The sequence below is a fragment of the Chelonoidis abingdonii genome, chromosome 3 (assembly GCF_003597395.2).
Source record: "Chelonoidis abingdonii isolate Lonesome George chromosome 3, CheloAbing_2.0, whole genome shotgun sequence".
Classification (NCBI taxonomy): domain Eukaryota; kingdom Metazoa; phylum Chordata; order Testudines; family Testudinidae; genus Chelonoidis; species Chelonoidis abingdonii.
The window spans coordinates 109,062,867-109,088,606 of record NC_133771.1 but is presented as its reverse complement, the minus strand read 5'-3'; the positions used below and the strand labels follow the sequence as shown (position 1 = coordinate 109,088,606).

The 25,740-nt window shown below is 41.7% G+C and overlaps 1 protein-coding gene across 1 annotated transcript in view; it reads left to right on the top strand.

The window, feature by feature from the left end:
* The window catches only part of IFNGR1 (interferon gamma receptor 1), a 26,173-nt gene extending 9,304 nt beyond the window's left edge, over positions 1-16,869 (top strand). The window contains exons 2-7 of the mRNA XM_032770011.2: positions 6,212-6,326; positions 6,570-6,742; positions 9,036-9,169; positions 11,491-11,668; positions 12,558-12,673; positions 15,614-16,869. Coding sequence (XP_032625902.1) covers positions 6,212-6,326; positions 6,570-6,742; positions 9,036-9,169; positions 11,491-11,668; positions 12,558-12,673; positions 15,614-16,132 — 1,235 coding nt within the window. The 3' untranslated portion in view covers positions 16,133-16,869. The remainder of the gene's footprint in view (positions 1-6,211; positions 6,327-6,569; positions 6,743-9,035; positions 9,170-11,490; positions 11,669-12,557; positions 12,674-15,613) is intronic.
* The last annotated feature ends 8,871 nt before the right edge of the window (positions 16,870-25,740 follow it).

Genomic DNA, 25,740 nt, shown 5'->3' with positions numbered 1-25,740 from the left:
GGGCTCCGGGTGGGGCTAAGGATAAGGGGGTGGGGGTGCAGGAGGGTACTCCAGGCTGGGACCGAGGGGTTTGGAGGGCAGGAGGGGGATCTGGGCTGGGGCAAGGGTTTGGGGCACAGCAGAGGGTCAGGGGCGCAGGCTTCTTGCAGCGCTTACCTCAAGCAGCTCCCAGAAGCTGTGGCATGTCCCCCCTCTGGCTCCTACATGGCGATGTGGCCAGGCAGCTCTGCATGCTGCCCCATCTGCAGGTGTCACCCCTGCAGCTCCTATTGGCCAGAGTTCCTGGCCAATGGGAGCTTTGGGGGGGGGGCAGTACTTAGGGCAGGGGCAGCATGCGGAGCCCCCTGGCTATCCCTACGCATAGGAGCCAGAGGGAGGGACATGCTGCTGCTTCTGGGAGCTGCGCAGAGCCACAGCACGCACAGAGCAGGGCAAGCCCTGGACCCTGCTCCACGGCTGGAGTGACGGAGGGGGGCAAGCCCCGGACACAGCTCCCTGGTGGGAGCTCAAGGGCCATATTAAAATGTCTGAAGGCCCAGATGCAGCGCCTGGCCCGTAGTTTGCCCACTCCTGGTCTATGCCCACTGCAGTACGCTCTCCTTGAGAGCCTGGAAAGGAATCCATGATTCCTAAGTCTCTCACTATTTCTCTGCTGTTATCAGCAAATAGCAGGTTTCACAGATAGTAAAGTGACTCATTCCCCTCTAGTGCTGGTCCCCGTAGAAGAGAACAGCCTAGTACTGCTATCAGGTACTCCATTAGCTGAAGCAACAGAAGTCTCTACAATGGACCTATACGTTCTACCCATGCTGATGTCTCCCATGCAGGTGTCGGTGTAAAGTCTGCACTCAAATGTGAGGAAATGCCAGAATTAAGGTTACCTGCATAATCTTAATTCACCCTCCCTTGTGCATATAATAATATGTGATTATATAATTGAAGACAATTTTTTCCCGCAGGATCCCTGCCTCATTCAATGCACAACAAGATACACACCTTGGAGATGTACATGTTCTTTAGTGAAGGTGACTGTAGGACCTCTTCTTCATTTGTTTCAGGAGTTGGAAGGTGGTGTATAGTGAATGATGTAGGGAACTGCAAGTAGAGAAAGGATGGTCTCATGGTTAAGCCAATTGAATGCTACCCTGAAGAACTGGATTCTATCCCTGACTCTGCCTCAGAATTCTTGTATGGTGCTGGGCAAGTCACCTAAACCAAACTTTGCACAGGTGGTCATAATTGTGTGTACCTCATTTTCTGGATGCCTTACCTGAGGCCCTGGGGTCTGACGTGCCGAGCATTCAGTAACTGCAATTGTAGCTAATCAGAGTAGTGCGTTGAACATATAAAATGCTATATAATCCAAAGCATTCAGAAAATCTGTTTCCAGATGTCTCAGTTTGGACACCTAAAATTAATGGATACTTTTGAGCTTAATCTTTGTGTCTCAATTCCCTATCTGCAAAATAGGAATAATATCCCTTCATTTTACAGGGGTGTCTAAACTGATTCATTAATGTTTATGAAACAACCAGTTACCGTAGTGACAAGCACAATAGAAAGCCTGTGAGGGAACTAAAATTTCTGCCTTCAGAACAGAATTTGAACAATGGATGTAAACAAGGCCCAGGGGAGCACATTGAAGAATGAGGAGAAAACAACACATTGAATAGTTGCTCATTAAGTGAATACCACCATCCCTCCTGTGCACTTAATGAGGCAGGGGGCTTGTGGAAAAAATAGTATATGATCATGTAATTAAAGACTACATGTGTAAGGGGGCTGAATTAAGGTCCCACAGGCAGCCATAATTCTGGCATTTCCTAACTTTTCATTGCTTGATTTTGCAACCTTAATATATTTAATGTAGTTTTATTTCTGTAATATTATGTTAATTTGCATTTGTATTCTGCATGGTTTATTGCAGCAAGTATTGTGTTTACTGTTAAGCATTTTAGAATAGATAAATACTTTGACACGTTTTTTCTTGTGGTTGAGAATCTGCTGCTGTTTCCAATAACTGGAATGACACCTTGCATGTGTTAGAAAATGACTAAACCACTTTCAAACCTTGCACATTGCACATGTTAAATCTTTGTGGTCTCATTCTTAAGATGAGAGAAATGTTTTTTACTTTCCCTTATTAATATAACATGAAGCAAAGTCTAGGCTCTCTAACATACAGCATCAAGTCTATCTGCTGTATTTTGTAAACAAAAACATAATCTGGCAGAAGTCAGGTTTGAGTTATGGTCTATTATGACATCAGTTTTATATACAACAACCTACCTTAAAATAAGATTGCAAAGTCAAACATTTAAAAGTTAGAAAATGCCAGAAGTAAAATTTCCTATTCAACCTTAATTTGGCCCCCTTGTGTATATGTGTCTTCACAACTCCGCTGAGATAAGTTATCCTCATTTTACAGATAAGGATCCTAGGCTACAATTTGAAGAAGTGTCCACTAATTATGGCTGCTTCCATGATACCTAACTTGAGAACTAGGGATCCATTTGTAGAGTATTCTGCATTTTTAATAATTGAATATGTTCAAAGCAGTGTACAGACACTAACCAACCACTGCCAACAGTATGAAGTAAATGGGTAAATATTATACACATTTTTAAACACAAGGACACTAAAACAGATAGTGATGTGTGCAAAGCCACAGAGTGAGTCAGTGGTATAATCAGAATTGGAGCCCAGGACTTCCCAACTCCACATCTTGCTCCTAGAGGTGCTGAGCAGCTGCAGTTCCCGTTGACTTTACTTATAGTTGAGTGCTCAGCAACTCTGAAAACAAGGTCCCATGTCTCAAGTAGGGTACCCAGAAAATGAGGAATACAATGTGAAAATCTTCATTTAGGTGACTTACCCACTATCACATATGCAGTCTATGGCAGATGTGTGCATGGAACCCAGTTCTCTTGGGTGGCATTCAGTTGCCTTTGAAGGCAGTCCTTTCTCTTTCTGTAGTCCCCTAACTCATCATCATTCTCTCCACACCTTGTAATTCTACCATGTCCTACAGACAGCTGCATTCACTACACAACCCTGATTCACTTGCTGAACACTTTCCAGGACTTCTAGGTCTCCAGCATAGACCTCCACTGCTTGAGCTAAAGCAATACCTGGTATCAGCAGTATGCTGTTATCTTATATGAACCAGCTGCAACTAAAGGGTGATGGTACACATAGTTTGTCAGAGCTTACATGACTACTTTCCAGACTGCAGAAATATGTTGGAAATGAGAAATCCTGGATTGTACTCTTAACTCTGGGGGGGAATATAGGCTTGTGATTATAGACAGCACAGCTAACTACATAAAGTTTCCATATTCTGAAAAGCAGTGTGACTAAGTGGAAATGGTACAAGACACGTATTCTGGTCCTAGTTCTGCCTGAAATGACAGTATCCTCATTACCTTTTAATAATAAAATGAGTGAAAAGCAAGGCTCCCTTAATTTAGGATTTATCACCCCATTCAGGGAGCATGTCCAGTGCTTTTGCTGTGATGTAGGGGTCCCTATTGGCGGGACTATGCTGGAGATTAAACTTTGGAGATTTTAGAAGTCAGTCTCTAACAAGCTCCACTGAGCATGTGCAAATAGCGTTTTTCAATTTCAATCTGCTGAATTTGGGTGGATTTTCATGCTTAATGTAAATAAACTGAAGGAGAGGCACTCTTATTAGTTTTTCAGTTGTAGTAATGATAGGCATTACTTCTCAACCCACAGATGCTATAAACACTTCAAACAGATGTGAATCCCCCCCCCCCCAAGTTGATGTCCCTCTTTAGAGGTAAGGGAGAAGGATCAAAAAGCATATAATTTTTTGATCACTTGGGGCCAACATGCTTTTAGACAGGTCAGGTGCGTTTCTTTCTTTTCTTATGTTCTGGCTATCTGTTTCAGGTGAGCAGCGATACTTCTAAGAGAAACTCTTTACATCCTCTGTCTTGTAATCGTTTTAAGTGTCTAAGCATGGACAGAGCCTGAAAATCCACTTAGGAGGAAGTTTTCCTAAACAGGTGTCATCAACTTCTGCAGAATTTAAGTTGTTTGGAGTTTTTTCTTTTTAAAAAAAGATAACTCTCAAACCTGAACCCCATGGAAAACAATGCAGTGTAACCTTTCTGTAGGTTTGTCTATGTGAGGAAAGGTGCACTATTTAAATTAAGGTGTGATTATTTCATTTTAACCCATTTGTGCCTGGTCTAAGCAGCTCTTGCACTGCTTTAACTAATAGTGTGGAGTTTTTTTTAATGCTGATGTAGTTAAATCAGTGCAACTTTGTGTGGACATTTTAAATCAATTTTAAACCTGTCTTCTACTGATAACTTGCCCCTGTAAATTTACTAACAAGTCAATTTAAACTTGCTAATATAGGGTTTTGTACACACAGTTGTACTAAATTGCTTTAAAACTCTGTTAAAATGGTGCAACTTCTGTGTGTAAACAAGACCTAGTCTGCTTATAACTCCAGTGTTGCTACTGCTCAAAGCTGTTAAAAACTGTAGCAGACTAACAATGAAAGTCTTGTCAGTTTTCACTGCTACTGTTCAGAACCCTGTAGACAGTAGTAACATTGAAAAGAATCATGTTAGTTTCACTGCTTTTAGGAATTATGAGCTCAGAACTGGAAAATGAAGCCATTCACTTAGCTGGGGACCCAAAAATGGAAGCCAGAAGATAGAATAGTGAAGACACAAACCCTTTGCAGCAGCCAAGAGGCTGAAAGGCGTAGCATAATGGGGATTCTACAGTCATCTACACCAGGAGCTGGTGGTGTGTGATTAGAGAAAGAAACAGTAAATGCTCATCTTCATGTCTCATAGACAGCCTTTGAAGGTGGGTCCAGGAACAGCATCCAGGGCCAGCTCCAGGCACCAGCCGAGCAAGCTCATGCTTGGGGTGGCAGATTCTACGGGGCGGCATTCCGCCCAAACCTAGGGCAGCATGGCCATTTATTTATTTTTTTGTTCGTTGCTCCGGCCATCCTCTAGAGGGCGGCAGCGCGGAGGAGGGGAGCTCCCTGCAGCAAACTCGGCAGGGCAGCCCACGTCCTTCCCTCTCCGCCAACCGGCAGGCAGTGCGGCGTGGCAGTTGGGGCCGCGGGGTGAGTGCCCCGCTGAAGCACTGGCCGCCCCCCTTCTCTCTCTCTCCCCCCGCTCCCTCCCCCTCCCCCTCCTCCTCCTCTCCTCCACTAGGCTGGGCACACACTCTGCAGCACAGAGAGTCTCCCTGCACCCTGGCTCCGGCCGCCCTGTAGGGTTTTTGTTTTGTTGTTTTACCTGCTTTCCTGGCTGCGCCGTTGTTTTCCGCTCTCACTTTGCCAGCTGCGCTGTTTTTGTTTTGTTTCCCACCCCCGCTTTGCCACTCCAGCCACGCCGTGTTCCCCCACCCCACCCCAGCTTTGCTGCTTCAGACGTGTTGTTTTTTGTCTCCCCCCCTCACCCGCCCCCGCTTTGCCACTCCAGCTGCAGCAGTGTTTTTGTTTTGTTCCTTCCCCACTCTCTTTGATCCTCCAACCGTGCCATGTTTTTGTTTTTGTTCCCCCCCGCTTTACTGCTCCCCCTTCCCCCCCCTTTTTTGTTTTTGCTTGGGGCTGCAAAAAAGCCAGAGCCGGCCCTGACAGCATCATCCCCTTGCCAGCATCTGGAGGTGTAAGAGATAGCGTATCCCTAGGGCCAGGACCATTACCCCAGCCAGTGAGGTTGGGGGTTTCATCTTTCATATTTGCCTTTAGTTATTAATCTTACTTCTTCTTGGGATTCAGGAGCTTTATATTTCCCTCTGTGTGACTGGATGATTGGCAACAGTGTGTGTGTGTGTGTGGTGTCTGGATAATGAAATCCAGTATGGAGAGAGAGAGCGCCCCTTGAGTGGAGGCAGTGGAAGAAGAGACAGAATACATTCTGGAGGTGAGTGAACGTAATATTGGAAAAGAGAGAAGAAAAAAAAACTCTGAGGCATTCTGCTCACTCTTGGACAAAAAGGATTAACTGCCTTTTTGTGTAAGAAGAACAGCAAATCAGTCTGCCAGGCTCTGCCCTGTTTGTATAGGCAGCAAGCCTAATGACTTCTGAAGTAACTTACAGTAAATGCATTGCCTTCTGAATACTTCAGGAATATTGATGGCTGTTCATGTACATCACAAAAATCTACTCCATCAAGGTACTGATTGTTCTATTTGATTTCTTTTTTTTAGTGCCTCTGCCAACAAATGTTGTAATAGAATCCTTGAACTTCAAGACTATATTGCGCTGGGATTACATGCGCATGCCTGAACCCCCTCACTTTATTGTGGAAATCCAACCTTATGAGTAAGTTTCCATGTCTTGCATTATACCTGTACCTTATTTTCTTTAAAAGGCATTCATGTAGTGAGTCCTTTGATTTTGCCATATGTCCAGGAAAGTTTTATTTCTACACCGTGAAATCATGCCGTCCCTATGGAATTCAGTGTGAGTGTAAATGAAGACAGAATTTGTCTCTCTCCTGACATCAGTATTGCATAATACATTGGCTGTAAAAATTACATTAATTACTCTTTAATCTATTTTTAGGCTAGGAAAATATAAGCCAGTCAGCATCTGCATGAACACAACTAAACATTATTGTGACCTCTCTAAGGAAATAGAAGATCTGACTCAGTCTCACTGGGCTAGAGTTAAAGCTTTCATTGGGTTAGAAGAGTCTGAGTATGTTGAGACCAAAGAATTTGTTCTGCGACGGGATGGTAAGTTTAAATGTAAACCTAAATTTTACATCCAGAAAACTGATTTGAGATCACTTAGATGAATTCATAATATTTCTATTAAATTTTAAGATTAATATAAATATATTTCAGGTGCAATATTTGTATGTTTGGTTAGAAATATCATAGTAGTAACTTGGGGTTCTGGTTGAAAGATGAGCATAACAGTTGCTTAGGAACATTCTTTATAGGTAGTTGCTTGTATGGCCCCCTTACTAATGCCTGAGCACCTTTCCAAATATTTTAAAAAGAGAAATGGTTCTGGTGATACACTCAGTGGCATGCTTTCCCTATTTTGCTACTATCCCAATGCCCCAATGTGGGGTAGGGAGACCACTGTTGTGCTTGGAAAGTACTACCTTCTTAGACATCCTCGAAATTGCTGTATTACAGTCCTGGGTGAAGTGATCCCTATTCAACGTGGCTTCAGTTATCCATCTTCTGATCAACCAAAACTGTTACCTTGAAGCAGAAGTCCCCTGTAGTATGACTGCAGACCATAATGTCCTGTGTTGAAAGTTGTGCATTGCAGTCCTTATGCATATAACTATCTCTTTTTGGATTATCCAGATACATTTAATGTACTTTTTATAGTTGGATAACTAAGGATGTACTGCATATATAGTTTTCATTTATAAAATGTTTTGGGCGCATTCAGAATCAGTAGCATTTCATTTAGATTTACACAAAAAAGGGTGCATCTACAGGGCCCTTGGCTTATATAAATTTTAAACTTTATATAAACCTTTCCCTAAATTCTTTTAGTGCCCAATCCTTGCCTTAAACTTAGGTGTCTTGAATTCTTAAACCTGTAGCCCATTAGGGTAGTTTCATCACATCTATTTCCAATGCCTAATTGCTTACATAAATCGATGCTACCTTTTTATGAGCAACTTTCTAGCCTGTTGTCCTGGTAATTCCTGAGATTATTTTTCAGATTGAATAATCTTTGTTTTAATATGGTGTTCTTAGATTCTGCATGATACTCGAATGAAATCTCATCAGTCAGTAGTACCTTATTTTGTGCTTTAGTCTCACGTATACATGATTTGTTTCGCTTCTCTAATTTCTGTCAAGAAGCTGAATTTTAAGGCCTTATATATGTGGGGAAAGTTACACTAAAATCAGGGATGGGCGACTGGCAGCCCTGGGCCCCCTGATTTGTTTTATTTGGCCTGCTAACCAGGGGCGTAACTGTAGGAGGGCCTGGGTCAGCTGTGTTAATACCCAGGCTCCCCTAAATCTGAGCCTGAGGAGGCAGCTCTTCCCATGTCCAGAGTGAGGAAAGGGGCAAGAAGCTCTGCCCGCATGGAGCCAGAGGACGGCCAAAGGGGCGAGGCTCTTTCCACTGCCTAGAGGAGGTTGTTCCCTGGCACCTGGTGGAGGCAGCAGCTCTCCAATTTTAGTAGGCTTGCTGCCTTCCTGAAAATCATGGAGCTGAATGTGGGCAGGCAGCTGTAGTTGACACAGCCCAGCATGGCAGTATCAGTGGAAGACTTGCTGCTCTGGCACGTGTTCTCACAGCAGCAGCCAGCCAAGGACATCAAGGACTGCTTCTTCCTTGACCACAATAGCTTTGTCTTCTGCTATATCCTGAAGCCTCCCTTTTTTTTTTTTCTTTTCATAATTAAAAGGCTTGTCAAAGAGTTTGTGGATTTTGTGGCCCTTGGCTATGTTTAAATTGCCCATCCCAGTCATTTTTGTACCAGTGCAAACTCTTGGTGTGAAGTTTTTTTTTTTTGTTTTTGATTTAAAAGTGGCTTGTTCCAGTTTAGCTTGTATCTCATCCTAGGTGATGTAACTACACTGGGGCGGGGTTGGAGATACCCTTTAACCAAAATAAGAATGTGTAAGCACTTGTAAACAAGCATCACATCTGTCCAGTTCCCATATCCTTTTTTCTGTTCAGTGCTTAACCTTTGCCCATTTTTAGACCATTTGACACTTTTTTTGTTTTTCAAACCTCATCCATATGTTACCATAGAAAAATGTAAAGTTTTATATGCTATCTGCCCAGTGTCCTTACTGGTACTGCCCATTCTTGCTAGATTTTATGCCCATCCAAAACCATATATTCCCTTAACCAGGACTCAACTCCTCTGTAGCATCCCTCCCATCAGGTGTGTAATCACTCTCGTTATTCTGGCATGTCTTTGGAAACAATTTTTCCTCTTGAAAATGAACGATAAATGCGATATCTGTTAGCTCTATATTTGTCTTTGAATTCTGTATCAAAATCCTTCAACCCAATAGTGAAGGTATACCTTTGTTTCAGGAAAAATAGGACCACCGACTCTGAATGTCTCTATTGAGAGAGACCAAATTAGAGTTGAGATTCGCCCCCTACGCGCTGTTCGAAAATATAAGGACTTCACATACAAGGTGTTTCTTTGGTCCGGTGAAGAGCTGGTATGTTTTAAATTGAAAGTTTCAGATTGTATTTTGGCCTTTTTTTACAAAAACACCTCGTTTTAGAAAGAGCATATATTGATAAATAATAGGTTTTTATTACCTTAATTTCTCTTGGATGTGTGTGGAATTTTCTTTAAACAATTTTAAAACTACTAATGATGCAAAAGGGAATCCCTGAAATGTTGAACGTGGAACCTTAACCATAGCCCTGTCCTTTGAGTATCCATTGCAGTAATCTTTAATCATGGGTCACATGCCATTATTTCTGTATTAAATGTACCTTTTTGGACACCTAAGCCATTAAGGGTTTGTTTGTTTTTTCACGTCCCTCGTTATGATGATTGAGAACCTTATATTGAATGGAGGAAGCTGTTCAGTATTGGCTTTTATCCTTGTAGTTAAATGTGTTTGTCCACGAACTTGTTCACTGTATCCCACTTATCTTGTCCAAATAATCAGTCACCATTGTGGATTCAAAGTACATCCATTAATTTGTATGAATTTACTGCATGATAGTGATATACAGAATTTGACCCCATATAAGGCAAGAGTCAAGTGTTCTTCCATATGTTGAGCTACCTCATTCACTGAACGCCCTCCAGTCTGCTCTGCACGCTGAATGAAGCAGCGGCTCTCAGGGGGACTGTTTTTGTATGATCAAAAAATCTGTGCCAATGCAAAATTGGGAGATTAGCATTTTTAAATGACCTAAAAATTACTGTATTCTATGTAACATCTACATCCTTAATTTCAAAATCAGTGCTCACCGGACAGTTTAAAGGCACATATCCAGCCTAGGGACCACCTCTGTGAAAGATTTAAAATGTATATCCTTATCAACTAAGCCACTAAAGCAGAGGTGGGCAAACGACAGCCCTTCAGAAACTTTAATCTGGCCCTCGAGCTCCCCGCTCCCTCTAGCCGGGTAGCGGGGTCGGGATCTTGCCACGGCTTTTGGGAGCCATGCAGAGTGGGGCATGTCTCCCCTCTGATTCCTACCCATAGGGGCAGCCAAGGGGCTCCGCACGTTACCCCCACCCCAAGTGTTGCCCCTGCAGCTCCCATTGGTTGGGAACCGCAGCCAAGGGAGCTGCAGGGGTGGCTCTTGCAGACAGGGCAGCGTGCAGACGCCTGGCTGCACCTCTGTGTAGGAGCTGGAGGGGGGACATGTGGCTGTTTTCTGGGAGCTGCCTGAGGTAAGTGCTGCCCAGAGTGTGTCCCCCTGACTCCCTCCTATGCCCTGACTCCCTACCCCAGCCCTGATTCCCCCTTCCGCCCTCCGAACCCCTCAGTCCCAGCCAGGAGCATCCTCCTGCACCCCCAACTCCTCAGCCCCATTCCAATGTCCTCCCCCACCCCCACCAGCCAGAGCCTTCATACCATCCCGCATCCCAACCCCAAATTTTGTGAGCATTCATGGCCCGGCATACAATTTCTGTACCCAGATGTGGCCCTCAGGCCAAAAAGTTTGCCTACCCCTGTACTAAAGCAATACAAAAAAAATCTTGCAACACTTTTTTAAATAGTAAATGAGAGCTTTGCTCTCAAAAAATGCTAAGTCATTTATGCTCAGGTTTTTTTTTTGTTTTTTTGTTTTTTTTAAAGGAAGTTTATCTCTAGGTGGAAACCAGCTCAGTCTGACAGGGTAATGTTTCTCAGTTTATAAGCAACTGAAAGAGCCTTAGAATGGAAATGTTTAAGCAATATTAGCTATTCTATCCCATCTGTAATTACTTCATATTTTGCAAACTAGCTCAATTCAAAATTGGATTTTTGTAAGTCCTCAAGGGACTTCAAAAATTGTGTTCAAAATATTGGTAACTTTATATGTATCCACTTTACTCCTTGAAACATGCTTTAATGTTGAAGGAGTGATTTCCAAGATATTGCACTCTCTGTTTTGCTCAATTAGGATGGTGGGTGAGTGTCCCTGGGAGGGAGATCAGGAAACAGGCCTGTTTCATCATAGGCTAACATTTTCATAAGCACCTAAGTTCCATTTTCAAAAGTGACTTAGGAGCGTAAATGGTGTTTGAACATCAATGGGATTTAAGAGCCTAAGTTATTTAGATGCTCTTGAAAATTTAACCCATGGTTTAATATGAGTTCTTAATAATGCTAGAAGTTAGAGCTGTTGCCCTGCAAATAGCTGTTAGCTGACATGTACAGCTTTTGCAGTGCACAAAGCTGCAGGTCTGACACCTAGCACTTTAAAAATTCTGGCACTGTAAGATGACAATACTATCTTTACATATTGAGTCAATATTGTAAGTTCAAAATAATTAAGAGCCTGAATCTAAGTTTATTTCTTCTTTCAGATTGAAGAGCATGAAGCAGGGCCATGTAAGAAGCATTTATGTAGCATAGACATTCCATTTTTTAATACTGGTTCCACCTACTGCGTTTCAGCTCGAGGACATTCATCGTTTGTTTCAGATCGAGGATTTTCCCAATCCAATAAAATTTGCATTCATGTTCCTTTAGAACAGCCACTAGGTAAAGTAATATATAAAAATCTGATCCATATTTCTGAAGACTTAACTGGTATTGTATTAACATTGTCCAGCAGTCATATGGCTGTCATTTTCTACTTGATTGGTACCAGAATTTGTTTCAGTTGCAGCTAGACAGTTGTGTAATTTACTGAATAAAAAATGGATCATTAAATTAGTTGTTGGAAGACACACATTGGAATTGCACAACTGATATTCAGTTGAAATTTATAACCAATAAAAATGTGTAGGATTTCCTGGGCTTAAGGTAACCAACCGTAAGCTTGTGATTAAAAATATAAAGCAAGTGTCTTTTTTTCCCTTCCTGAACTTGCTTGGTTTAATGAAAAATGAGGGAGGATGGCTAATCTTCCTTAGTAAGTGTTTTCTCAACTCTGGGTTCTGAATTCTCCAGCCTTTGGGATTCTCTCATTTATAACTCCTGGGGCAGCCCCATCCTCCTCATTATACCAAACTAGGGCACACCTGTACTGGAACAGGAGAGCTGGGCCCAATTCTATTTAAGGGACCAACTCCACTGTTACCCCTATGTCTGTAATCAGTAGTTTTACAATTCTTGTGTTTTGGGGCACTTTGTTTTTTAAAAATATCAAGTTATTTATCCACATTGAATCTCTAAAGAGCAGAAAAAGCTACAATTTGCTCATGCATTTCTTGACTTCTTCATAATTTAAAAAAAAAAACCCTAAAGCTGTTCTTAAATGTGTGGGCCAAGAGAATTCTTTAATTCCAAACTATACACTCAATTGTGAAAACCCTAATTTGTGGATTAAGTCAATCTAAAGATCCATTTCTGTTTTAAGATTTTTGTGAACATCAGAGCAATGTCCTGTTTTCCAAACCTCTCACCCTATTTTTCTCTTACTTTCTAGACTTAAAAAATATTATGATAGGTGTTGCTGTTTTCGTTGGCCTTGGACTGATTTTGGCCATGTATTATCTTTGCAAGCAACTAAAGAAGAGAAAAATTGAACTGCCCAAGTCTTTGGTAAGTTTACAGTACTGTTCACTAGCACACTTGGTGTCAGTCTGTTACTGTATAGCACATTTTGATATCTAACAAGCTTAGTCTTACAGCTAGTATTTTTATTGAAATACCTAGTGGGCAACATGTAGGAGAAAACAAACGTCAGTAAACAAAGCTGCATATTGTATAGCCACAGTATTAACTAACTAAATAGCCTTTGTCACAATATCTGCGTGGGTTCTTAAATTAAATCCTTTGCACTTGTTTCATCCTTCCACCATGATCTCATATGTGTTCTGAATCTATAAACCAGTAAGCTTTTTACTTCAACTAGATGCTTTGTATTTCCTTTAATACTAGACTTTCTCCTTACTAGTGAGTTTACTCCAGTAGGCCAGGTTCAAGTACTTAGTTTTCATAAAATAATTAACTTGTGTCTTAATTTGCACTTATTCTTATGTTACTGGAGGTGCCCTTGTGATGAGAGGAGTGGTGCTTAAGTTTGTTATGGGAGTTGGACTCCTTGAATTGCTAAATTCTTTTTGAAGTCACTGAGTCATATTTTATAGGGAACCTTTAGACCTATCTTCAGTAAATCTATCTGATGATATTAGTAAACCTCTGACTAGGGGAGGTGTTTGTTTACCCTTCTACGTACTTGTTCTATGGCAAGAGAAATAGGTAGGTCTATGGGTATATCTGCACTGCAATTGGGCACCTGTGATTGGCCCATGCCAGGTGACTTAGGTTAAGGGGCTGTTTAAGTATGGTGTAGATAGTCAGGAGCCTGGGCTCTAGCACCATACGAGTTTGGGAGAGTCATAGAGCTTGGTCTGCACCCCAAGCCCATGTCAGCTGGTACAGGCCAGTCCGAGGTATCTAATTGCAGTGTGGATATACCATGTATGTGTACCAGGGCTTGCTTTGTTCAAAAACTAACTGCGGAGACTAACTATTCCACTGTCAATTACAAAAGCCTTAGCTGCAAGAACCTCTCAGCGTTTATAAAGAAAGCCTCTGTCACCATAGTTTCCATTGCTAATATGACTATAATGTAGAGGCAGTGTAAAGAACTATACTATAACATAATACTGCAAACTCAAAAGAAGTCAAGATTAGATAATGATGATGATAGTGGTCTATTCAGAACATCTGTTAAGAACAACATCAAGATTAAGGTTCCCTTGCTCACTCATAGGCATAGTCTACTGTTAGAAAAAATTGTAGAGATCTTTGACACTGGTGCTAAAATGTTGGAAGCTGTAGGGTAGCCAGGGTGCAGATGTTTTACCCATTATCACAGATGCACAATTTGTTCTCTTGTTGCTAATAGCTTTTACAGAATTCAATTTCAGTTTAATTCCTGTGGTTCATATTCAGGCTTAAATATGGAATTCTCTCTTTACCCTCCAATTATAAGAGATAATGGAGTTGACTTTGTAAGCTGCTCCAAGGAACTAAATAAATGTCAGAGCATAAAATATTTTAAGAGTGAAGAGAGGAGCTTTGTGTTTACACATCTCAATTCCTGTTTCTATCTAGTGTGTATCTAGATCTTAACATCCAGTTTCCCAGTACCTGAGAGGGAATTAACTGTAATTTGGTTCCAGAAGTTGAGATTTGAGCTTTATGTTCATTCCAGGACCAAGATACTTTTAACCTGTTGGACTTCTAACTATTTTGTGTCTACCTAGAAGTGTAGGTAGCAATGTAAGATTCTCTTCATCACCCTCCCACCCTGGTACAAAAAGTTATGGATTAATTGCAGCAGTTCATAACAACTTGGAGATACATGAACACTCCTATATTTCCTGTGACCGTCCTTTAGCAGCTTTTTACCCAGTAAAGCATGCTCAAAATGATCTGAAAGTGGCATGTGCAAAAAATAGATCCTGAATATTTGTCTCCCTTAGAACAGAAAGAAGTGACATGTTTAGAGAGACACAGTTGCCAAAAAGGTGTCAGGGCTCATGACAGTTTAAAATTACATTGTTTTCCATCCCATATTCCTCAGTTTCTAGTCCCAAGAGATTGAGAGCCCTAAAGCACCCCTCAACTCCTCTTTTTTCAGCAAGTTAAAATGAGCCAAAGCACTTCAGGTGCTCGTGTGGATTTATTTTCAAGGAGAAATATCACTTTTTTAATATACCTAATGATTATAAAAGGAATGTTTTAGGGCTCTAATGTTGTTGTAAGACTATATCTACACTACGGACCTTAGAGCAGCATAGCTGTGCCGCTGTGAGGTCTACCATGTAGCCACTCTGTGCCTGCAGAAGAGAGCTCTCCTGCTGGCATAATTAAACCACCCTCAGTGAGCATTGTTGTTGGCAGGAGGGGCCTAGCGCCGTCCACACCAGCACTTTTGCCAGTGAAACTTATGTTGGTCCGGAGGGCAGGTTTCCCATCCTAACCAACAAAAGTTTTTACTGATAAAAGTGGTGGTGTAGACAAAGCCTAAATAACCTAAAGAGCCCAGCTTTCTGCCAGTGAAGTTGCTGGGCTGGAAGTTGGTGAGGAAAATGGCTAGTTTCAGGATTTGACTTCCTTGTAGCTGAAGCTTGTAAGATTGCTTAAATAACAGGAGTAGGAGGAATATTTCCTGCTTTTTTCCTCCTCTTTTCTTCTCGTTTACATACCACTACCTCTTCTAGTGTAATGGCTGATGAAACCTATTTTTTAGGTCCCTGCTAGGTGGTTGTGGAATTTGTGACATCTCATCTAAAAAGTCCAGGAAGTCTGTTGGTGTCAAAGCCATACACTATGTCAACTGCTGATTTCCATTTAACTCGTATTTGAATTCAGATTTCCTGAAAGGAAAATGTAGTTAAATTATCATATGTATCCCTTTTAAAGCATTATTTTGTCTTGCCTCTAAATTTTGATTTATAGAGATGGTAAACAGTAAACTAAAACATGTAATTTATGTATAACTAAAAGTACCTCCTCTTTACTTTTAAGGTCACTGTGATACGAAATCTGAACTCACGCAACGTTTTAGAAACAAAACCGGAAGCAAAATATATCTCTGTCATAACCTCATCATCACCTAAGCCAGCGTTTTCAGTGAGTGACGAGGTAAACTTGATAGACCAAGTAGACCAAGTTAAAGAAACAGGGACACCTAATCCTGAAGACTGCAGTGAAGAAACAGACACTGTCAGCTCCCAGGAGATATCAAACAAAACAGAAGAGATGTCTATCCATGAAAGCATTGCTGAAATGACCCCTGATGATGAAGAAAGCCCCAGAGTGAAAGAGAATTATTTTCATTCTAATAGTAGCCAAACGGAGTTAAATTGTATTCCTTCAGACCCAGAGCCTTCCAACACAGAGGTGCAAGAGTCCCTTATCCCAAAGAGCTGCAACATGATTTCTGGTTATGACAAACCTCATGTACTAATGGATCTCCTCATAGATGTTGGTGAAGAGGAGTCTGTGATTGCATATAGGCATACTGATGAAGTGCATAAGTCATGAAGAGAATCATTGAAAACTACAAGGAGTCCCTTTTTGTGTACACAACATAGACATTTAGAAGTTTATGAACATCGTAGTCCTAATGGGCTTATCAGTGTGACTTCTTAGAGCAGACTCTTAAAATTGAAGGGAACTCAGATGGAAACTGCAACTAGTGTTGTCTCTGACAATGCAGAAAAGGGGGAAGTGACTGCAACATATTGGTTCTGGTGTGAAGGTGTATGTCTCACATTAAGCCACTAAGTGGTTTGCCTTTGACATTTTCCTTTAGGCTAATAAAGAACTATCTTTATACAAAAGGAAAGATTCTGCAGTATCTTCTAAATAAAGTCAACTGAAGAATCATCTATACACCATATCAGTTTTTGGGAATTCCCGATTCCAGGGCCAAGAACAGATTATATTGGGGCCTGTTCTGGAGTTAGAAGTGCTGCATGGTGGGTCATAAATCTGTACATCTGCACTAATTGCAAGACAGTGTGCCACCGCTTCAGAATGCCCACGTTGTACATTTACACTTAGTGACACAGCTATCTCTTGTGCTTTTGTAGCTTTATCAATGTTTTATATACAGAAGTTATATTGTGCAGTCACATCTTATGCTCTGAGAACCTGTATGTTAGCATGCTACCTGACCCTAATTGCAAAAGACTATTGTACTCTTAGCTGCACTATTTCTAAACAAGCAAGACTATTATGCAGCAGTTATTAAAAATGTTTAGCACTTTTCCTCTAAAGCATTTTTATCCTAGTTCTTAAGATATATGTGGATTGCAAATAATTCCATTGCACTTTATGGAAATAATAACTGTTTTACTAGCAAATTGAAAATGACTGTTTAATAGCATTTTTTCATCTTCTTGAGACAGCAGAATATTTTTTGGTAATTTGGTGTAGTTAATTAGATCCCCTGATGGAACTCTGAAGGATGAAGCTATCAAACTGAAGACAAAAAGTTTGGATTTTATATCTCAATTCTTCATTACTGTTTAAAGGCCTGTAGACACGATGTGGAGACAGGATTTTATTGTGTTGCCAGAAGTGTTTTAAAATTGATCCAAATGAAGCTAGGAAGCAATATAGGAAATGTATAATTATACAGGTACATAGTAACGTTCATCTTTATTTAATGGGTGCATTGTGTAGAGGTATTTCATGTGTTTGAAAATGCTTAATTCTTGCCAAAATAGTTGCACTTTGGAGCAAACTGAATATTTTAATGGGGAACTGTTAATGAACTTCACCAAAGAACAATAAATGTAAAGACAAATCTTTCACTGACATGAACACTCACAAGCAAGGAAATCCACGGTTAATTTCCACAGCAATCACTGGATTAACACCCCCTGCCCCCACCCAATCTCCTCAAGGGAAAAAGGTACTTGAGACGAGATAAATACCCATAGCATCTGTATCTTGCTCTTTTTTCCCCTTCTCAGCCTACAGGAAAAACAGTTGATTAGTTCACTTATGTGTTTGTGTAAAATCTGAGGAAAAGCCAAGCCAGATGTGAATTTTGCAATTAGGACTAATCCAGAGACTAGCTAAATCAATGGAAAGATTTCTATTTGCATGCCTGGCTTTTGGATCTGGCTCTTAATTCTACATGAAATGAGACTTCTGGTGACGTTCAGCTCTTGCAAGTGTGAATTCCATATTCTAGGTCTAACCCCAAGAAAGTTCTGTTCAGTGCATCTCTCAAGTTCCAATATCCAAGAAGATAGGTGACCTGGTTGTAGAGGGAGAGGCATTCTCAAGTTTTTTGTGCTACTGATATTGATGGCTTTGATTATCAGGACAGGAATTTTGAATTGGACTATCTTCAGTAGGAGGCCAGTGAATGGAGTGGAACACAGTGAAGCATGATGTACTCATGGCAGTCTGTGTTGCTAAGCATTTGGACTGCTGCATGTTGTACCAAGTGACATTTGGGGATGGTTATACCTAAAATATGAATTGTAATCCTCAAGTCTGGATTTCATAAATGTTTAGATCTCTTAGTGAGACTGACAGGTCTGGGAGCAATCTCCTGGCCAATTTTAAAAAGAAATGGGCAGGAGCTGACGATAGAGTGCGTAGATTGTCTTTTAGTTTGCTTAGAAAATGTTGGCCACTAAGGATTAGTTTGCCAAATCATTAGTGTCAAGCAGTGGTTTCTCTGGAATCGGTCAGACTATGGCTAGCAGATTTCCCTTTCCTTTTAGCTGGTGTCCCAGGAATTTGCTGCTCCTTTTACTATGTAGGTAAGGCAGGAATCAGTCATAGGCACCAATCAGAACCACCTATCTCTAAAAAAACTCTTCTGTCAGGGGTGAGAAACCTTTTTTCTATCAGAGCCATTGACCCACAGAAAAAAAATCAGTTGTGGGCCACACACAGCCCTGTGGTGGGCCACATAGCCTTGGGGCTTCCCTGAGGCTCTGGGGTGGGGCCAGAAATGAGAAGTGCAGGAGGGGGCTCTGGGCTGGAGCAGGGCGTTGGGATGTGAGATGGGGTCAGGGCTCTGACTGGGATGTGGGTTCTGGGGTGAAGCTGGGGATAAAGGGTTTGGGGTGCAGGAGGGGGCTCTGGGCTGGGGCAGGAGGGGGGGGTATGGGGTCTGAGAGGGAGTTAGGGTGTGGGAGGAGGTTTTGACCTGGGCCAGCAGCGCAGCTGGGCTAAGGCCGGCTCCCTGCCTGCCCTGGCTCCATGCTGCTCACGGAAGCTGGCAGCACATCTGGCCCCTAAGCAGAGGTGCATGGTTCTCAGCCAATGGGAGCTGCGGAGCCGGCACTGGGGTTGGGGGGCCTCACATGGAGCTTCCCTGATTGCCTCTGTGCCTAGGCCCTGCAGCAGCATGCTAGCAGCTTTTAATGGCCTGGGAACCCTAGATTCCAGCCCACAGTGCAGCGATTTGCCACGGGCCAGATGAAATTAAGCAGTGGGCTGGATCCGGGCCATAGGTTCCCCACCCCCTGCTTTATGTGAATGGGCCAAATTCTTGAAAAGGGAGTTTTGAGGTTATAGTTTCAGTGGTCCATGTGGATGAAATTCTGATTTCTCTTTGAAATAAGATAATCCCTTGGCAACAAGACTTGCTGCCTTCTGGGGTTGTGTGGAAGTAATGTGGGTTTACAAACAGTATGTCTGTACTTCAGTTAAAAAAAACTCGTGGCACTAAGTCTCAGAGCTCAGGTTAGCAGACTCAAGCTCATGGGGCTCAGGCTGCAGGGCTAAAAATTGCAGTGTAAGACATTCTGGCTCGGGATGGAACCTGGGCTCTGAGAATTGGTGCTGCAAGTTTTTGATCGCAGTGTAGCCATACCCTTAGTAAACCTCAACATTACACTGCAGTTGTGTAGCCCAGCGAGCCCAAGTCAGCTGACCCGGGGCAGCCGTGGCTGGGCTGCAGATCTCTTACTGAAATGTGACATACCCTAAGTGACTTACGTTCTGAAAAGCTCTCTTGGCTTGGACTCTGTCACCTCTTTGCCAGAGAAATGGTATTTCATTGCCTCTTTGGCAGTTGTGGCAGAGACTATGAACTATTAGAAACTGTCTAGGACTGCATTTTCCTCCCCCCTTTTTGGGCTGCACTCAGTATGAAAAATTTTAGTCTGAACAGTAAACTTTGAGTTTTAACTAAAAGTGAAATTTAGTTGATATTCTATTTCTAACTGTAGTATTGTTGTTTCAGTTCTGTAGTACCATCAACTGCCATGTACTTTGGAAACATTTCGTTACATTTAGAATCTCATTGGTGAATTTTTTTTAACATTTAAATTTATTCCTTAAAATTTTTTCTTGTAAGAAAGCAGTTTGGTTAGGTATCTATAGGTTCTTCTGTGCCACCCTTCACCATGGTATCAATAATAATGTTAAAGTTTTAAAATCTAGCCTTAAAATCCTTATGTTGGTGTTTTCCCTTTACCATCAGCAGAGTAAGAACACTTCTATATTTGAGTGTCTAGTCTATATTTTAGTCTAACCTCTTGTAGGCTGCAACACTTAGGGTTCATTTCAGTTAAGTTTAGTATGTGAGTGCTGGGTAGTGGTGTTGGCTTGTAATATACACAAGGTCAGACTAGGTCTAGTGGTCCCTTCAGTCCTTAAACTCTGTCTCTAATATAAATACCTTCTGCAGGCTTGCAAGATATTAGCTTCTTGGTGCCATATGGATTGAAGTTTCCACGTTCAGTTTTGCTTCAGGAAATTCTTACTCTCTCTATAAGGTAGTTAATGGCTGCTTCATATTCCTCTCTCTCTGTCCCCAAAGGTATCTTAGAAATAAGAGTCCATAGATTGTTCATTCTTTATAAGAAATCCCATGCCAATTGCATTCCAAACCATTGTTTTAATGGCTGTACTTTAACTTTCTGCTAAACTACTTAGCACTTTCCTTTTGCATGGGCCTGGCTTCTTATCAATTGGATGGATAAAAAACCTGTTTTTAAGTGTTAAGCTTGTTACAAAACAAAATCTTTGTCTCAAATGAAATGAATATGGGTCGCATAGCCATTTCTGTTCATAGCAGTCAGGCCCTGCAAATACTATGCTTGGGGGGAATTGTGCCCCACTGTGCATGCACAGAAACATGTATCCTCATAGATTCTCTTTGCTTCCCCACAGAAAAATGATTTCTGTGGGAAAGCAAAGAGAAGCTTCACCAGTGCTCACTCACCTGGCTGCTCCCAGTGCCTGCCAGGGAGGTGTAAGTCACCGTGGGGGAGTGGGGATCTGGGGATGCCCTGGCTGCCCAGGGACATTTGTCCCAGTTGAGGGGGGTGGGCGGAAGGAGGAGCAGTAGGACGGAGACTGAGTTCTCCCTCCCCTGTCCAGAGCTGCGTCAGATCAACCACCCCCTTTCTGCAGTACTCCTTCCTAGGCAGTCATTTCCCATTTTGTATGTGTGCAACGGACTGTTCCTTCCTAAGTGGAGTACTTTGCATTTGTCCTTACTGAATTTCATCCTTTTTACTTCAGACCATTTCTCCAGTTTGTCCAGATCATTTTGAATTTTAATCCTATCCTCCAAAGCACTTGCAACCCCTCCCAGCTTGGTATTGTCAGCAAACTTTGAGTGTACTTTCTGTGCCATATGTTTTAATACTTTAAAAAAGTAGTATTAAACTAATGTTTCAGTTGAAAGACTTGTTTCTTTGGCATGAGGATAAAGCTTCTCTTGTAAAAGCTGCATCATAAATAAACAATGTTTGAGTTAAAAAGCAGAATTCATATGTTTAAGGATTATTGGATTTTCTTTAACCTTTTCAGGTGATACTATGTAACAATGCTACCTTTTTTTAACTGATGGATTTTAAAGCTTCTCACAAGATTTCTTCCAGAAACAACCCTTTAGGTTAAATAAACAGGTGAAGATTAAAGGCAGATTCAGATTTTAAATGCACCCTTTATAGGTCCAGCCATCCTTCCCCGCCCCCCCCTTCCAAAAAAAAATAATAAGGAAAGGGGATCAGGTCTGAGATCCTAGTGTTGGCCCATCTCTGTGGCAGCAAGCTGCTACAGTGCAGATCAATATGTGTAGTGTATGCTGTAAATCCAGCTTCGAGAAAACAGCTGCTACGTTCTGTCTTGGGTACTAATATGGCCACCAGCAGCACAGTATCTGAGGCCTTACAATCTTTAATGTATTTATCACAATACCTCTTTGAGGTAAGGGAGTGCTATTATCACCATGTGATGCTGGGAGAATTGAAGTACAGAAAGAGTAAGTGACTTGCCCAAGGACACCCACAATCTGGCAGAGCAAGGAACTGAACTCAGATTTCCCAAGTTCTAAGCTAGTGCCTTGCCACTCCTCTCTCTTGAAAATTATCAAGACACTTATGCAGCCCCTTTGCAGTGAATGGATTAGTTATTGCAGCATACGAAGAATGCTGGGCTGCTTTGAAACTGCCAACCTGTTCCAGTTACCCATTATGGATGAGCTTTAAACAAAGTAGTTTAAGTTGCCTGTAAAGTTGAGTGAAGATTGAAATTACATAAATAATAAACTACCAGTTTAAAGCATTGATGCTTTTTCTTCGGGACATGTATATTACAATATGGAACTTGCATTGGCTTGCAGAATTACTGTACAGTAGAACCTCAGAGTTATGAAACCTCAGGAACAGAGGTTGTTCGTAACTCTGAAATGTTCGTAACTCAACAAAACATTATGGCTGTTCTTTCAAAAGTTTACATCTGAACACTGACTTAATACAGCTTTGAAACTTAACTCTGTAGAAGAAAAATGCTTTCCCTTTATTTTTTGATTAGTTTACGTTTAACACAGTGCTGTATTATATTTGGGGTGTTTTTGTTTTAGTTTCTGCTGCTCCCTGATTGCGTACTTCCAGTTCCAAAAAGAGTGTGGTTGACTGGTCAGTATGTAACTCTGGTGTTCCTAACTCGGAGGTTCTACTGTCATTTTAATGAGACAAGGTGGGTGAGGTAATATCTTTTATGAGACCAACTTCTGATGGGGAAAGAGACAAGCTTTTAACCCTACACAAAGCTCTTTTTTTGCTCCTCCACAGTTTAGATGGTTGTTATGCAGAAGAACTTGGACCCTGGTAATAGAATTTTGATACTAGGGGGCCATCCAACATCTAGTGTAAAACAAAACCTGTGATGTAAAGCTCTTACATTGCACCTCCCATGAAGATATAGTCTACTCATGATTAACACCTCTAATTTAAAACTTCTGCTTTCAAAGCTGCCACTTCTGGTAATATGGAATGAGCTATCTGTGGACACACTTCCAGTATGATGAGTAATAAAATTGCCTTAAGGTTTTGAATTCTTACGGGAGAGCAGTGCTTATGCAAGTTTCAGAGGTTGGGCAACTTAAATTCAGAAAACAGTATGTCCAAGCACAGATCTTCCTCGCAGCTGTTTGCAGTTAAATATTTATCCTTTCCATTCTCCAACTCAAAACTAACCAATTTTACGGCTGTATTAAAATGTAAAGGAAATTTGAGTAACTAGTTATCCTAGAAACAGTTTAAGATAACTGAGGAAACGTTTTTGCTGGCTCATACTGTTCAGATTATCACAGTAGTCTGCTTAAATAAAGATTAAAATCAAGTCGCATACTATGTAATACTGAGTTGTTCCAGGATCTAAGCATGCAGTTTGTGCATGTTGGGGGAGAGGAGTGTACAAACACAAAATCCAGCTGAGCCCAAGTTTCAGCCTACAGGAACTTTTAAGCCAAGTCACAATCCCTGCGCCTTTCCCCTGGACAATTGTAAGGACCTCATACAGTGATTTAATTTGCAGGTTTGCAAATGGTGGTTGACTTAATTTGTATTAAGCACCTAGAAGCCCAGTGATGGACCTGGACCCCATTGTGCTAGTCATTGTACAAATGCAGAACAAAAAGATGGTCTCTGTCCTCGGGAGCTTACAGTCTAAGTAGAGCTGCATTTACTTAGCTTGCAAGCTCTTTCATGCATGCTTCATCTTCAAGTATATGTTTGTCTGCTCTCTCATTACTGAGTGGAAGTTTTGCTGCAAGGCTCTGTGCAATATTTTGTTTGCAACCGGTCTGATACAACCTGGTCCAATTCTGGAGTATAAGGATCCAGTCCCAACCCCAAAAGTGCTGTGTGTAGCAGACTCAGCACTCCCATGCGGCGTCCTTTTAACAGTTGATGAAAGGCACAAAAGCGCCGCTCAGCAGCAGAAAAGCAGACACAATGCCAGATGTGGACCGCAGGGTGAGCCAAATAGAAGAATCCATCCAGCTTCCTTTCTGTCAACTGTGCTCACAGGAAGAACAAGGAAGAGCCCTCTACCCAGGCTTGGACACAGGGGAGGAGACCAAGGGCTTCTGAAGGCTTCTTTCCAAAGGGAGGAGAGGAAGGTGCTGCTGTGAGAATAACTTGAAAGGGAGGGGGTGGCAGCAAAGAGGACAAGACCAGCAGGGGCAGACCAAGCACTACATAGGAGCTGTGAATGTGCTGCGGGGGGCTTTTGAGAAGGAAGGGAATGGAGTTCATTGATGAATCCAGTTCCTTGTTCATGTCCCCACAAACTCTGGAGATAAAACAAGTCACAGAGAAAAAAAATGTACTGCCCTCATCCCTGACTTAGGGAGAGTCTGGCCTTCAAATAAGTCTCTGCTTCCATCAGGCAGCGGATTAGTTTGAACCAAATGATTCATAGATTTTGGGCAGTTAAACAATTACTCAGTTTGACAATACTGTAAGTTAATAAACTTCTGACTTTCAGGATGCACAGTGAGACAAAGGGGCCATTTTATTGAGGAGGGGTGATTTAGCAAATTCACAATTTGTTAGTGGCTAAGGGCTATGGAACCCTTGTTAAATATGGCTCAGTTGATCAAGAATCGTCACTGTCATATGGTTGTGCAAGTGGCCGATGTTAAATGCCCAATGGATGGTCTGCCATAATTGTAGTGATGGTGAAATATGATCCATCCGCCGCCACCCCGATCTGCCATTCTTCGTTGCAGTCTGTCTGTGAAGGACAGAATGGGCATGGAGTTTCCCTCCCCTTACGTTTGAGAGATCTTGGTGCAGCAGTAATAGGAAGCTTGTGCGGCCACTGCTTGTGTTGTACCTATCCAGGCCTAAATAGAGGTCTCTCTTCTCCACCACAATCACTCTGGCACTTTTTAAAAAGTGGAAGGAAGTTTAATTCCGCCCTGAAATAAATTTGGTATCTCACATGAAATAATGCAGATTTTTTTGTTGCTTACTAGTATTTTGGCATAATTTAAGGTTTCACGTGATGCTAAATAAATATTTTAAATGAAAATAAGTAACTTATTTAATATATAATAAACCTCTAACATATCATCCTTCACAGCTTCAACCTCCTTACCTTTTACAAGAAGCCACACTCTAGTCTATCACCTTTGGCATTTGGGATTTAGAGCTGTAATTTACAAGCTTGATCCCAGTCTTTTTTGTACGGAAGGTTAAGGCCCACATCCCTGACTGGGAAGCTGTGGATTTGCTCGCTCTACAAAGTAACTCAGACTTGCGTTCCTGGAAACTTGCCTGCAATAAATCTTGTTGTGCAACACCTCTTCCCCAAACAGCTAGTGTACTCTCCCATCTTAGTCCCTGGGGCATGGCAAAAGAATGGTAGAAGCAAAAAGTCCCTGTTGCTTGAAAAATAAGAGAATGGATTCTTTCACATACTAACTGTTAAACATTCTCCTCTGTATTGAACAGAACAATCAATGACACCACTGCTTCTCTCAACAGCATTCCATAGGTTCTGTACCAAGGCGTATAACCCATGTACTATCAAACTGCTAATCTTTGTATTTTTTTGATAAGGAGCTGGGTCTCATACTTGTGTGGCCTTTGCAGGGAATCTGTGCTGGTTGCGAGAAATGTTCATTGTAAACTAGATTATCTGATTTCCAGCTCTGCCCTGCCACCACTTCCTTCAAATGTGTGTGCATGGCAAAAGTTAAATTGAACCATGTGCAATGGGTTAATTCCAGACTTGTGTGTCATATGTTTCAAAGTAGGACTTTAGTGGGGAATTAAATAATGCAGAGTGTGGGTACAGATCCTTGCCGGGGTGAATTTCACCCATAGTGAATAATTCCTCTTACAGCTGGGAAATGCATTTTATTCTACAGC